At 43.2% G+C, this 15,110-nt stretch overlaps 2 protein-coding genes across 2 annotated transcripts; both read right to left on the bottom strand.

Moving 5' to 3' along the window:
- Positions 1-452: 452 nt before the first annotated feature.
- On the bottom strand, positions 453-13,268 carry ezra (ezrin a). The gene is made up of 13 exons (XM_070978660.1): positions 11,703-13,268; positions 9,892-9,975; positions 8,721-8,816; positions 7,575-7,849; positions 6,314-6,397; positions 5,315-5,461; positions 4,847-4,943; positions 4,428-4,591; positions 4,179-4,309; positions 2,882-3,042; positions 2,260-2,352; positions 1,603-1,869; positions 453-1,226 (listed from the first exon to the last, which is right to left on the bottom strand). The coding sequence occupies exons 1-13, from the start codon at positions 11,712-11,714 to the stop codon at positions 1,062-1,064; spliced, it is 1,776 nt and encodes a 591-aa protein (XP_070834761.1). The 5' UTR covers positions 11,715-13,268; the 3' UTR covers positions 453-1,061.
- On the bottom strand, positions 12,175-14,957 carry nenf (neudesin neurotrophic factor). Its single transcript, XM_070978661.1, has 4 exons — positions 14,783-14,957; positions 14,543-14,603; positions 14,205-14,308; positions 12,175-13,383 (listed from the first exon to the last, which is right to left on the bottom strand). The coding sequence occupies exons 1-4, from the start codon at positions 14,921-14,923 to the stop codon at positions 13,207-13,209; spliced, it is 483 nt and encodes a 160-aa protein (XP_070834762.1). The 5' UTR covers positions 14,924-14,957; the 3' UTR covers positions 12,175-13,206.
- Between the last annotated feature and the right edge of the window lie 153 nt (positions 14,958-15,110).

The following is a 15,110-nucleotide window of genomic DNA, read 5'->3' as shown; positions in this document are numbered from 1 at the left end:
CAACGCCACATTTCAACGGTAGCCAAGGTCACGCTTGGGGTGGGAGGATGAGGGGGGTGTGTTCAGCTGGTTGCAGTCTGCAATCTCACCACAAGATGTCACTAAATCCAACACGCTGGTCCTTTAAGAGTAGGTAAGGTCATCTCGATGAGATTACATAAACAGGATGGTCACGTCCTTTAAGGTCAGAGTGGTAACACTCAAAGCTGAAGTTCATTTAAATTAGACTGGGCTCCAAAAAGCAACTCTAATCAGAAATATCAAAAAACATTCTTCTTGTATCTCTAAAGTGAAAATTTGTCAAGCAAAATCATAAAAAGTTGAGTTTAAAATTATGTGAGATCACAAGCACATTGATTGATCGATTAGCATGATATACAGACAATTGATCAGGAACAATTTTGATATTTTTCCAAGCAAAATGCCAAACAAAATGCGAGGATCTGCTGTTTGTCTCTTTATAAATTTAATATGTTTGGGTTTTAGAATACAAAGAGCAACATAAAGAGATGACACAGGACTCTGAGAACATGTTCTGGATGGTTTTTACACATTTTATATATGATTAATCAAACAAATAATGAATACATTAATCAATGATAAAAATGATTGTTAGTTGCAGTTCTACAAGGCAGTGATTCCAATATGGGATGTTCATTAAATAAATCAAAATTTAGCCGCTTCACTGCAAAGCCAAAATGCAGGAACTTTTGTTTGATCGTTATTGTTATAAGTAATTTGTACAGTACACCTCACATACCAGCTTTGTTCATACGGTATATCAGGAACACGCCAGCTTTCTGCTACGTTCTCATGTTTTAATGGGACTGAACAGCACATTGGAGATGTTTGAGTGCTATAAAGAAAAAAACAAAACTTTCAAGCAAAAGTTAAACCAATAAAACAAAACTCATGGAGGTACTCTTACACAGATCAGCTCCTTGCTTTTCTGGGTCTTTAAAATCAGGTGTGGCTGCGATTACGTCACACTTAGATGAAAAACATGGCTGAACACGGCCTTCACGAGGTATTTGGGAGCGATCTTCAGGTCTCTGAGGTTTCTACAAGGCCTCGAACTCATCGATCCTCTGCTTGGTGTTGCCCTGACGGATCTGACGCAGGGTCTTGTACTTGTCGCGGCCGGCTCGGACGTTCTCGGCGTGGAGCAGGTCGTTGTAGCTCTTCTTGTTGTCGTCGCGGGACTGTGCCAGCTCTGAGCTCAGGGCCTGTGGAGGGGAAAAACTCCAGTCACTACACCGCAAGGACACGCTCGTCACAGACGTTCACACTGTGTCCAAACAGATATTCTTACACTGGTATGTCCCAGAATTGATCTCTCACAATGACTCCATTTTCCAGAGAATAAGCTCGATCCTCCACCTCAGCAAAAAAACAGCCCATCTGGCTGCTGTGATACATTTGTGGTAGATTGAGAGTCTGTCTATGATGAATTTCTATCACTTTGTGTTTCTCATGTCATCAAATCACTACTTTTATCACTCTTCTGGTCCAAACTGAGAATTGTAACACTATATAGCAGCTATATATGACTGTTTTTATGCAAACATGTGTGCGCACTGTGTCCTGGGACCCTGAACTCACCATCAGCTGCCTCTGCAGGCGTTTGTTCTTCTCGGCCTCGGTGAGTCGCTCCTCCTCCTGGTGGTGGTCGTTGAAGTCCTGCGTCTGCAGCTCGGCGCTGTAGGTGCTGTTCTCCTCGCTGTGCTCGTGGTCGCTCTCGCTGTCCGAGGAAGAGGAGGAGGAGGAGGAGGAGGAGGCGGGAGCGGCAGTGGGAGCTGAATTGGAAGAGGTCATCACAACGTGCAGCTCCTCCTTTGTCCTTATCAGGCTCTCCTCCACTTCTCTGGCCTGGTCAGTATTCATGCATTCATTAGTCAGATGATGAGCTGCTCCACAGTTACATTTAATGACATTATATTGTCACAAAGCATTTGTTAAGTGTGTATGTTCTGCTTATAAATGCCAAATAAGGGGACTCAAAATAAAGTGTTTCCCAATTTGCTTTGGTCTTAAATTCACCCTGCACAGCCTGTGAACAAAATATAAAGTAATCGTCTTTTTGGACTGACATGAGTGATGAAACACACAAAATAAAAAGACTGCAGGTTGTGGAGGTGATGTGAAAAAAAAAGAGTCTCGTGACCACGAAGAACAGCACAGGAAATGGTGACATTTTCCAGGTAATCCCTGTGACCTGGAGGGGCCCGTCCACCCTTTGATCGTGCGTTGGAAACCCACCTTGCTGTGCCATGACTCAGCCTCTTCCTCCTTGAGTCGCTTGGCCTCCTCCAGCAGAGCGATCTTGGTGCCGTACTCGGCCAACTCCAAAGCCTGCGGGAGGAGGCACAAAGCATGTCGTCAAAAAGCCCAAGAATAGACACCTGTTTACCTCGGCGACCTCGATTCTCAGGACACGGCGTTGTTTTATGAATGGATGGACAAAAACACCAGAGGACGGCTGGAACTCACCGTTTATTTAACATAAACGAGAAGTGAATGAATAAATGTGGTATGTTTAATTACCTGCAAGTCACTACTGACTTTACAAATTCAGATTTCGCATTCAGCCTCTGACAAGCTCATGAAGTGTCATAGAAACATAAAAACAGCCTTGTTTTAGCTCAGCAAGAATAAAGAACAAAGTGAGAAAGAGTCTCGGAGAATTTTCTCAAGCTACAAGAGAAATGTAATCCCAGGAGAGCAGGAAGATCCCCCAAACAGGGATGCATTAGCTCAAACTGCAATTAAAGTAGTTAATAAGTGTTTACCGTGCATGTGGGAGCTTCGTGCGTGATGAGTGTTTCTCTGTCACGACTTTCTCACGTGAAGGATTTGAGCACTTCTTGCACCGCGTACTCACCAGCTGCTCCTGGCTCTTGATCTGGTCCTCAGCTTGCCTGGCCAGCTCCTCCTTGGCTATTATGGCCTCCATCCTCTCAGCCTCCAGCCGGGCCGCCTCCTGCTCCACCCTCCTCCTCTCCTCCTCCAGCCTCATGGCCCTGTCCAGCTGCTCCTGAAGATCTGCAGGACCAAGTCAGTGAGACATCTTTCATGTATTGGACAGGATGAAAAATCAGCGACTTGGATTTTTTTAGCTGCATTCTGGTGATTTTCTGGGACAATTAGAAGCCTGTAAAATAAGACATTTGCACGCCTGGAGGCAGTGATGCTGGAGCTTTTTGGCTTATGGACCCTTGAAATGAACCAGTACCAGTTTGTGACCTCTCATGATAAGAGTTGTGATTTTTTTGTTGAGAAATTTGGATGGTTTTTAGAGTTCAGAGTTAAAATATGAAGTATTTCATGAGAAAAAAAATAGTCAGTAAAAAAGTCAGTAAAGAGAAATCTAATTTTGAGTAACAAAAATATTTTTCCTCTTTAATCATCGGGGGAACCTTTCAGTTACAAAACACAGACTTAAACATGCAACATGTAACAGTTCAGCATTAAAATGACTAAAAACCAGCAATGTTCAAACCAGAGAGAACTCCTGAGGGCTGGAACTCTTGAAAAGCCCATTGGGCTTTGTTCCCTCCTTGCACCATTGATGTTAATGTGTGCTAAATAAATAAACTAAACTAAAGTAAACCCTAATTTTACTCGAGGCAAGGGTGTGTTTCATTTGGTCGCCTCCAGGAAACGACACAGGAAACACCAGATGATGATGAGAGAGTGAAGAAAGAAGTCGGCAAACATGAATAAAACTTTAATAAATGACTTCATCCATGACAGATTTTCATCTGTAATGTTGTTTAACAATGAGGACAGCAACTCCCATGACCCCACATGACTTCACCACGTCATCAAACTATGACTTTGGTTTTCAATGAGAGGCAGAAATCACCAAAATCCCCCAAAACTGCCCCCAGTGCTGCACCATCGGTGTGTGAATTCATATGTGCGTCGCTTTGGATAAAAGCATATTCCATATGACTAACTGTAACTGTAACTGTAACGTGATTAAAGTAAAAACTGAGTACATCCGTTCTCACTAAGAAAATATTTCAAGCAAACAAACAGAAGAGGGCAGTAAAGCCACGTTATGTGTTGAAGTTTGAAATCTGGTGTCCAGCAGCTGAAATGATGCTGCTGGCTCTCTGTGGCGTCACATCACCAGTGTGTTCTGGGCGAGGGGATGCTAAACTGAAGCGTCTCACCTCGCTCTGCTTTCTTGGTCGCCTCCTCGTACTGGTAGAGCTTCATCATCAGCTCCTGCTTTTCTCTCTCCATGTCCTCCTTCTCTTTCTCCATGGCCTCCCTCCTCTTCTTCTCGCTCTCCAGCCGGTCCCTGCAGAACAGAGGAACAGAAGAACATTTTAATCAAGTCCTCACGCTTCATCCGTCTGGGACAGTACCGCTCGTGACTTTTTAAGCATTCGGCTTTGACTCGCCGACCCTTCCCGCACCTCTCGATCTTCTTCTGCAGCCTCTCCTCTTTGGCCTGAGCCTTCATCTGCTGAACCTCGATGGTGTCGGGCTTGCGGCGGCGCATGTACAACTCGTGGTTGCCCATGCACAGCTGCAGGATGCCCTTGTTGACTCGCAGTCGTGGGACGTAGAATATGAAATCCTTGGAAAGACAAAAACACGTCAGGGACACTTTGGGCTACTTTCAGAGCTCTGACCTCAATTTTTAAATCAAAATTTCTTCCACATCTGTGTGACAAAAAGCTTCCTTAAGGTCTATGTTTAATTTCTTTTATGAAAGGATATGATCATGGAAAAAGTGTATACAAGTTGAATTAAAAATGTTGCTACATTTTACAAGATTTGTGCAACTTAAATCACATTTTTCTTCTGTCACCCATAGACTTCGAATACTTACATTAGATTTCTTATCTATGGGCTTGATGACAAATTTCTTATCATTGAAAGAAATGTTTCTAATTTCATTCCAGGGGAATCCAATCTTTGGAGTCAACCTGGAGGATGGAGAAAACAGCATGTTTAAATAGTTTGTTTTCAGAGATTATTCACAGGCATAAAACTCTTTTATCGCCACTGAAAATGCTGACGCACGTGGCGTCAGAGCGACGGGCCGGCGAAACACCTTCACGTTGTAGTAGAATCATGAGAATTAGGTCAACGGCCTCTCCAAAACAACAGCCACGCGGTCAAACGTGTTATTTAAAACTCGACCGACGAGACGAGACGGTGGCCGAGGTCGATGACCGCTCGCGTGATGCCCTCCAGGCTACAGCCGCCTCGTCAAATCAGTGCACGCTACATGTATGACGTAAGGAGAAGCACCCGCTGCGCTGCATAACCAGTGAACGCCGAGCCTTTGGCTTACTTGTCTTTCTTCTCGTAGATGTTCAGTCCCAGAGCGTCGACTCCCAGCCACAGGTCCGTGCACTTCTTGTTCTTGATCTCAAAGTAGTTGACGCCGTACATTTCCAGGTCCTGAGCGATCTTCAGGTACTCGATCATGGCTTCTTCCCTGGTCAGGTGGAGCGGACAGATGGAAACATCAGCAAGTCCCACAGATACACAAACTGCTTGAATTAAACTTCAACAGACCATAAGCGGGGTTGACTTCCCGTAGCCAGCTCCGTTTAGATCTGGTTCCATGTGTGTAAAATATACTAATTATTATACTGCATCTTTTATCTTCTCTTTTTTTTTAACTTGAAATGTGTAATTTACAACACATGCATTGTGCGTAGTCATCTAGCTAAACCGTAAATCCTTAATGTGGCTGGGAAATTTAGATTTTTAGTTCTCTCTACGCCTTGGCAGTGAATTACAGTTGTTAAATATTAACCTTTTTTATTCAGAAATGTCTAAACTGAACAGATTCATCATGGCATTCACATTCAGTAAGCAGATACCTGCAGCTGGAGGCGCTTTAAAGCCACGATTAAACTTTTGTGCAACAGCAACCCATGTGGCCACATGTGGTAATTACAGACGTGACACATTGATATGTGTTTACTTTTTGTTTTACTTTTGGTATTGAATCTAATTACTGTCTCTCTGTGGCAAAGTAAACCGCAGAGTAATATTAGCACAGGCAGAGAAGAGTCATAAAGTGAGCAGACGGACTCTGTAATGACAGTTGAACAGGAGTGTCTGAAGTTAGCTAACAGCTGCTGGTCAGACCAGACCAAGTGAGGCGGTAGCAGCAAAACCACCGAGTGTGTCGAAGTGAGTGACGATGTGTTTTATTGCTGATGAAGTCGACTTTTAACCAGCAACATTTCTTCTTTAAAAAGTGACGCGGTCTCACTTTAATGAAGACAGATGTGTGATGGGGGTGGAGGAGATTTCCATCACAGTATTTATCACTCACTTCAGCATCGAGCTGTGCTCCTCGTGCCAAACCTGGATTCTGTCTTCCCACTGATCCTTGGACAGCTTGTGTTGGTCCAGCACTCTGAGAGGAGAGACGAGTTATCAGCAGCCCACTGGTGAAAATGCAAACAGTCTGTGTATACCTACAGAGAGAGATCAGACACATGCTGCGCGCACCTCTCCCACTTGTATTGATTTCTTTATATTAGATGTATTTTTGTGGATTCCTGTATAATTTTTTTGCCTGTAAAAGTGATTTTCTAAAATAAAACAGGGTAAGAAATCATTCCTTGGCTGGCCTGATGTAAACCCAGAGGGACGATGCTCAGCTCATCCATGTTTTTGGCTCATTTCAAGAGGTTGCAAAGATGTTTTTGCACCTTTCACAATAACAAAATATCTGAAAATGTAAAGATAAAAAGAAGTTGCAGCGCTGTTGGCACTGCTCCTAAGTCAAGTTCAATTCTTTTATTTTTAATATATTAATTATTCTTTGCCTTACGCCCACACAGAAATACAGAGATCACAGCAAAGCACACAGCCTGAAGAGCTCATACATTCAACAACACTCTGCAGGGTTTACACAAAGAAGCCTTCATTCCTCCTCTTCATCATCATCTTTAGTCCAAACACTACAACACAGTAAACAGATCAAACATGCCACTTTTTTTAACATAAGTCTTAATAGCAGTTAAGTTATTATTTTTAATGATTTTGTACGGTTTCATTACTTTGTGTGTATCTTGGATATTTATATTAATTCATCAATATATTTACTACCAATTCCAGACACAGTTTTTAAGCTTACAGCCTTTACTTGTGATTGGCTGTGGAGTTTTTCCTTCTAAAATTTCTGCAGCGCGTTGTCGACTCCTCAGTTAGTCAATTGAAAAAAAAAAAAAAAAGTTTCAGTCAACTTTGAGCAAAAATGTCAAACATCTGCTGCTTCCAGCTTGTTGAACGTGAGGATTTGCTGCTTTTCTTTGTCATTTCTGACAGTAAATGAAGAGTCTTTGGGGTTTTGTCGAACAAAAAAAGGAATCTGAAGACGTCGCTTTGGGCTCTGGGAAACCGTGATGAGCATTTTTCACACTTTTTTCACTGAATCTGCTTATAGACTGCTTAATTTATCAGTTAATTGCGAAAATAATCAGCAGATTAATTGACAATGGAAATAATTGCTAGTTGCAGCCCTGGTGTGCATAGTGCAGTGCAGAAAGTGAAACACCAGAGAACGACCACCAGCCCCTCACGCTCACCTCTTGGGCAGCAGGCGCTCGGAGGACATGTACCCTCGACGATTCACCGACTTGTTGTACTCTCCGAACTTGGCCTGGATGGCGTAAGAGGCCAGCAGCACAGCGGACTCTGGAGGGCAGTACACGTTCTCGGACAGAAGGTCCTCCTTCACCTGCATGAAGAAAAGCCTCAGGGTGACGTCCTGGATCAGCTCCTCGGCCACGTCCTCGGGGTAGAACTTGACCCTCAGCTTGAACTGCAGGGGAGTCTCCTTCTTCACGTCCTGGGCCATCACCTGAGCAGAACAGGTACAGTAAAGAGTACGGATACAGCTCTGAAACTTTTGTGCTTTGCCTCGCACTGATGCTGCTGCTCTTTGTTTAAAATGTTGTATTTTACTCATTTTTATGATTCTGTGTGCTCTATTTTAACCTGTATTTTATTATTTCATGCTGCGATTTTATGCATTGTCTTCATTTTTATTTTCATCCTTTTTATCATTATCAAGTAGGTTTTATCCTCCATCTTATGTTACTCATTTTTTTAAATGTTTTTATGTCCATTCTGTCTTTTTTATGCGCTTTGAGCTGCAATACTGTGTGAAAGGTGCTAGAAATAATGTTTACTGTTAATATTGTTACGTCATTTTCATTGTAATAGTAGATAAACTACCAGCTACAACAAGCTGATTGCAAAGGACACATGTCACGAGCCTGAGTCAGCTGTAACACCTGAACGCCACGTGCTGCGTTCGAGGGACAAGAAACAGAAAGCCGGAAGTCGTAAAAATACATGGTTGAAATTCCAGCTCCAGGCTGTACTGGTTCAAATGTTTACCTGACCAAAGCCACTGAAAAAAGAAGCCAAGCCTAAATATGAATAATTCACTGTGTTTTCTTAAAATATCCACACAGGTCGTGAAGGTAAGAAAGACAAACCACTGCAGAGAGGACAGTCAGGTGGACGGCAGCAGAGCAGAACAGAGGGAGGACAACTAAATGAACAAAGTAAGATTAAGTTCATTAAGTTATGTTAGAGTATTTTACTCAAATAATATATTAAATGGAGTAAAGTAGAATACGGCACAGTGTAAAGTTGTGTACAGTAAACAGAGCAGGTAAACAGACGGCCATCATCACCCTCACCCAGTCAAACAGCTCAGTTACCTTCTTGTCAGCGTTCAGCCATGAGACGAATCCTCTGGTGTCCACAAACTGCAGCCCGAAGTACCAAATCTCACGCAGTCCGATGGTCTTGGAAACCTGAGGGGCAGAGAGAGAGAGAGAGGGGGGACATGATAGCAGAGGACCTCCACCTCATTTCCTAATCCGTCTAATATTCTGACCGTCGGACGTGTGCATCAGTCTCACTCATGAACAGCACAACAGTAGCTGAGGGGGTCAATATAATTTAAAGCCTCAGGACCCCGTTATCACGCCGCCGCCTTCCTGTCAGGTACAAAGGTTTGGCTGATCGTAGAGGGAGCTCCATACTGTTGGGCGGTGATGTCACCTCTCAGCACTTTTGGGTGAGTGTATTATGTAAACCTTTCAGGCACAGAGAAGGCCGCCGATGAGCCTGTTTACCTGTGGGCTGCTCCAAACAGGTGTTTTTGTTTTGTCTTCAGTCGCTCCTGTCCTGAAACATGTTGCTGCATCAAGTTCAGACTAAGCAGATATTTACAAAAATCAAAGAAGCTGATGAGGCAAAACTTTAAATATATTGACTTTGTGCTGTTTTCAGTTGAGTTGAGGTCAAAAACGATGAACAAATGAGTTCAGTTAGTTAGTTTTAACTATGTTGTAAACAGCCATTCTGAACCAGGGTTGTACTTATTCGACTGCATCTCAGACGGAAATATCGTACTTTTTGCTCCACTACAGTTACTTGCTGATGAAGGTTTTACATTCGGGCATATTGTCGTGTGTCTTATAAAAGACACTTTGTTATAGATTAAACCGTTATAGATTATCATGATTATCATGTGCTTAAAATTGTTTCCAACATAAAAATGTTACTTCCATATTATTGCAGCAGAAACAATAACCAACAATAAAACAACAGTATACTTCAACAAATACAGGCGCCATATGTCTGCATGACAAATACTTAAATTCTAAGAATCTGCTGCTGTATTTTTACTGAACTTATATGCTGAATGCAGGGCTTTTACTTGTAATGAAGTATTTTTACACCATACAGCATCAGGTAGAGTCACATACTTTGCCAGTAAAGTGTACAGTTACACATGAAGAGGTGCAGCTGTACTGTATGAGACACCTCTGAGCCCATGAACAGTAAACCCCTCTCTTGCTCTCCACACTGGGGCGTACAGACCTGGTCAAAGAGCTGCTTCCCTGTGGTGCTGGGGTGGAAGGAAAACTCCAGCTCTGCGTCCATGGTGGTGATGCGCACATTGACCTGCAGGGAAAAAGTCATTTATGTCACATGAGACTTTCAGACTGGGCACATTTAAACCTTCTCACTTCCAGTCAGTCGGTGCATTCGGATGTTTTCGCTGATATAAATCTGAATCCATCAATCCGGCGTTTCTCCCACGTGTGCATTTTCAAATGAGCGTCTTTAATTTTGCAGAAACATTGCGTTTTAATTGGTGCACATTTGCTCTTGTGGTTACATTATGAAGCTTTTTCACAGTAAAACACATGATGTGGAGCCGTGAAGCGGATTGTTCATAAACCATAATTGCTCACTATCTCATTAGACTTTGGACTACCCTTGCGAGGTGCCGCAAGGTTGCACATAAGGCAGATTAAAATATCAAAATACTCACACTTGCCAAGTCGCCTTTAGACTTAACCACTGCTAGCAAGACTGACCTCTTTTACAACAAGAGCAATTAAAGAAATCTGAATTCCACGTGTTTCGAGGGTGAATTTCCAAAACAAACGGGTTATTCTGAATATTTTCAGAGAAGCCTGACGGACGTGCGGAAGCTGTGCGACCCCGACCCGCAGGCCGCGCTGGGCTCGGAGAAGTTACACAATCGTTTTATGAAGCTACACTAGAGCACACCCCGCGTGTCATAAAGATAAACCCACTGAAACCTGGGCAACAAAAACTGGAACATCCCTTTATGAAACATGTTTCTCAACTGTTTCTCCACTTCCACGATCACATGCATGAGATAGCTTCTCCTGACGTCCTGCTGATGCATTCCTCGCTGTGCGCCGCCACGGCCTGACCTTTTGACCGTGGGAGCAGTAATGCATTGTGGTCAGTCAGCAGGTTGCTGCATTCAACTGGAGGGTTTTTTTTTTTTTTTTATTTGTGTACTTTTTGGCATCCACAAAACTCCAGCTCCTCTGTTTAACTTCTCAAATTTAAGGCAGGATTCAACTCTTAAATCAGCATTTTCCAGGAGAACGGCGGCTATACCCGCTGCCGTGACTCATATATTTGATTTCAAGCTAGTTTAAGGTCAGTCAAACGGAGACAGACGTCAGCACGACCTCTGACAAGTAGCTTTCTCCTTGGAGTGTCAATATAAGCAGAGTTGGAGGCGTAATGCACAGGCCGGCCTTTCTTATCAGTGTTCCTACAGACTGATGCCGAACTCTTAAGTAACTCAAACTGAGGGCATTTAGGACTTTTAATGCAAGACTTCCTTTCATTTGGATGGAAAGTTGATTCTTGCTGCCCGTCTCACACAAATAAAGCCTAAAGCTGTTAAAGCACACAGTCATGAGCTGTTGGTGAAAGTCACATTTACATTTACAAATCACTACAGCGTCACCAGAAGCCGTCACCATGATCGTGCACAGCCACACAGACAACATACGGCCCGGTTCTGGCCATCCAGAGTCATTTTAGCAGCTTTTTTCTCTGCCAGGAATGTGAGCAGCATGGGTCAAACTCTACATTTGGTTAATGAGTAAATGCCAAGAAGGAGAGGACATAACTCGCAAGCTTGAACGCAGAAAAAACATGCAGGAAAACGATCAAAATAGACATGATTTACCCTTAAATTTGTCTTAGTCTCACTGGTGTTTAGGGATAAATATTTCAACAGCCTCTACAGATGAACATATAAACCCACCGCCCGCCCCCACCCCCCCCCGTTCAAACCAGGAAGAGACACTTCTGCAGCACATTTATTCATGTTCTCAACAATATGTGAGTCTCACCATTTTGGACATCTTGGCTCAGGTTGGCGGAGGAGCTCCAGCAGAAGAGAGTGTTTCCCAGGCTGACCGAGGCTGCAGTGGCCGACTCCCAGCAGAACCTCCACCTGATAAAGAGCGCAGCTCCGCTCTCGCTGGCACGCTGAAGGGCAGGGCTTGTGTCCTTTGAACTCGGCTGTAGATCGCTCGCAGTGACGTGGGAGGTTCGGCTTGGTCGCCACCACACAAGCTGAGAGGCTCACCTCCACTGTGACCACCCGGCAGGGACGCGCAGGGCAAGATGACCGGCTCCACCCAAAGACAGTCACCTGTCTCAGCACCCGACCTTTGATCGGAGCGCACAGGGTATAAAGGCCTGGATGTGCTATTTATGTTGCCTGTTTGGCGGCGACACCAGCGAGTCGTGGGCGCGTGAAGATAACATCCTGAGCGTGTTTTCTCTTAAAACTCAGGTGGAACAAACTCTGACGAGGTTCATATTGATGGACTTTAATGATAATTGTACAAAAACAAAATCAGACAGAAAACAAAAGCACTGATTGTGATGGTGCAAACATTCAGAGCTGCAGAGTCAGCGGTTTTTAATTAAATAAACATTTTAAGGATCAGTGTGTTTAATGACAACATTTTATACCAAAATCTAGAGCTGAAACGATTCATGGAAGAGTCAGGAAGTTCATTCGGAAAACAAATTTGATAATAACAAGTCATTAATCAAGCAACAAATCCAAATCTTTTGGCTCTAGCTTCTCAAATTTCTTTATTTTCTGACATTTTACAGAAGACACGATGAAGCGATTCATTCGTTCATTCGGTTCGTTGCATCCACACTAAATCCTAACTCGAGGAAAAGTGCGTGCTGCTCTTTAGTTAGTTTATCGGCTCTGGTCCGTCGGCTCACTGCTCTTTCTAAACTGGGAGATGCGTTTAATTGGACTTTTTATGTGTGTTTCTGTCTGTTCATTAAGCTTATTTGTTCTTACTGCTCTGACCGTGCAGCAGTCATTCGATCGCTGTAAACACATAATACACTGCGGCTGTATGAAGGCTAAAGGTGAAAAAAGTCACGTTCAAATGTTGTTACTTCATTTTCGATGTTCGAGCTTCTCTGTGCAGAGTTTGACATCAGAGGACCGTTTTCACATTAATCTGACTTTAAAGTACAGACGATGTGATTTTGTGGCGTCACAGCTGGTCTGGAGCCAAAAGTGGTCGAGGACGAAACACACACAACACACGTAGCGTAAAACAAACACTAAAAATGGACTTTTCAGTGAGGTAGGAGACACGACAAGGACTGAAACGGTTTCTTAAAGCTCTCACAGATAATAAAGGATCACGAAAACCTTTAGTTCAAGTAAATATGAGTAAAAAATGTCTCCATCGAACAGATTTTCTTCTTCTCTCCTTCACATTCTGTAAATTAGCTTCTGATTCTGGTCAAGAGAAAACATTCAAACAGCTAGCTAACAAAAATAACTAGATTTTACAAAAAGCTGAAATGAGATTAAAACTCATCTTTGATCTGAAAGTGGGGCTGGTCCTCCGGTTTGAAGTCTTTGTTGGGACTTCCATCCTCGGTGAGGATGCGTGATGCCGTGTAACCCACGATGGGATACTTTGCTTTGTACGTGCCTTCAAACACGCTGTGCAGAGAGTCCAGCTGCTCGTCAGTGAGGCCCGTCTGTGCAGGGAAAGATGGAGAACAGCAGCTTTCATCAGCGCCTGTCATAAGTCGTGGGAAATTTGTCATTTGTCATTGTGGGCTATATAAATAAAGCTGACTTGACTTGATTATGACGATCGATTCTCCCAGCAGGGACATAACCAGGATCTTTGAAAAGCTGATTTAAAGATTAACTGAGTTCAGGATCCATTTTAGGGAGTGAATTCTGCCCTTTTTCCACAGATTACTCTTAATAATGAGCGTATTAAAGTTAAGTTGGATCTATTCAAGAAGCCTCATTGAGATCAAGACCTCTTTTGGAAAAGAAACCTGAGACAATTTACATATTTACAACAAGACATGTTTAAAACAAGACAATTCAGTCACACATACTGCTCCTCGAGCACACAAAAGTGTTATTAAAATGTCAAATACAAAGTGGATCTTTAAAGTCCCTCAGAAATACTGTAATATTAAAGATTCTCAATTTGTTTGCAGAATTTTGTTTGGGCTGCCCACCAATTATTATTACTACTTTGTATTTATTATTTCTTCTTTGCAGAAGTCTGCAGTGTCTGAAAATACTGCTGGAAGTGCAGAATGACTGAAAAGCCTGCACATATGGTGCATTCAAAAGAAACTGAAGATTCAGGGTAATTAAGCGGCTTATCAACACGATGCTGGTTTGTAGGAGACAGTCAGGAGTCAGATGTCGGTGATGCACACCCATAGGAGTTAACCATCCATGACAAATATGACCTGAAGCCTTGGGAAACAGACATTTGGGTGGTGCCAGGACAAAACTTTTACTGTGGGTGTTAATCTCATGTTAAACTTACAGTGTCTGATGTCAGGTCTGCCGGGTCCAAGGACATCTTGGCAACAGCCCGAGTGGAGTCTTTACCAACCAGGGCGTTGTACGGTGCATCTTTTCCATAAAACTCTGCCATACATAAAACACAGTTATCGATTCAAAGCAGCACAATGAATCCTGGAGCAGGTTCGGTTCATTCTGAGTGGATAAACGTCTGGTCCAGGGTCCAGGATGCTCGGTCTACCGCTCCGTCCAGGCAGCATTAATGTGTCACTTTAACTTTAATTTCACACTTTTGTTTTCATTAATCATTTTTATTTGCAAAAGTCATCATCCAGAGTTTGAGAGGTGCTTTTTGTTTACCTTTTCCCTTGGTGACATCAAACACCACTCCTTTTATTGCCATGTAAATAGGCTGTCCCTCCTAAGACAACGGAAGAGAGAGAGGTGGGTGAAATCATTGTCACGTAGTGCCAGGCACGGAGACGCAAACACACACACACACACACACACACACACACACACACACACACACACACACACACACACACACACACACACACACACACCCTGGATTTGACATACTAATAAAGTTTAGTGTACCTGGCTGCCGTCGTATCTCTTCAGCTCCTCCTCGGTGAATAATCGGACAGGTTTGGTGGATGGTTTGTACTTTAGTTTAACGTCTTCTGCTAAACTCGTAGAGAGGACAACAAACAGGACACAAATCCGCAGCGTTGCCATGGTACAACTGTTGTTTGGACGAGTTTGATGCGGAAACTGTGCCATACACTTCCCTGACGCTGCTGGCTGTAGTTTAAGATGCGTTAAAGGCCGTAGGAAATTTAGCAATGACGGTCGGCGCTCTACTACTACAATACGACTTCTACTAATACTACTGTATGTATACGCAGCAGAAATTAACAGCAGT

Source organism: Chaetodon trifascialis, chromosome 14 (assembly GCF_039877785.1).
Source record: "Chaetodon trifascialis isolate fChaTrf1 chromosome 14, fChaTrf1.hap1, whole genome shotgun sequence".
Taxonomy (NCBI): Eukaryota; Metazoa; Chordata; class Actinopteri; order Chaetodontiformes; family Chaetodontidae; genus Chaetodon; species Chaetodon trifascialis.
Note: the sequence above shows the minus strand (reverse complement) of the source record. Positions and strands in the feature narration are given on the sequence as shown.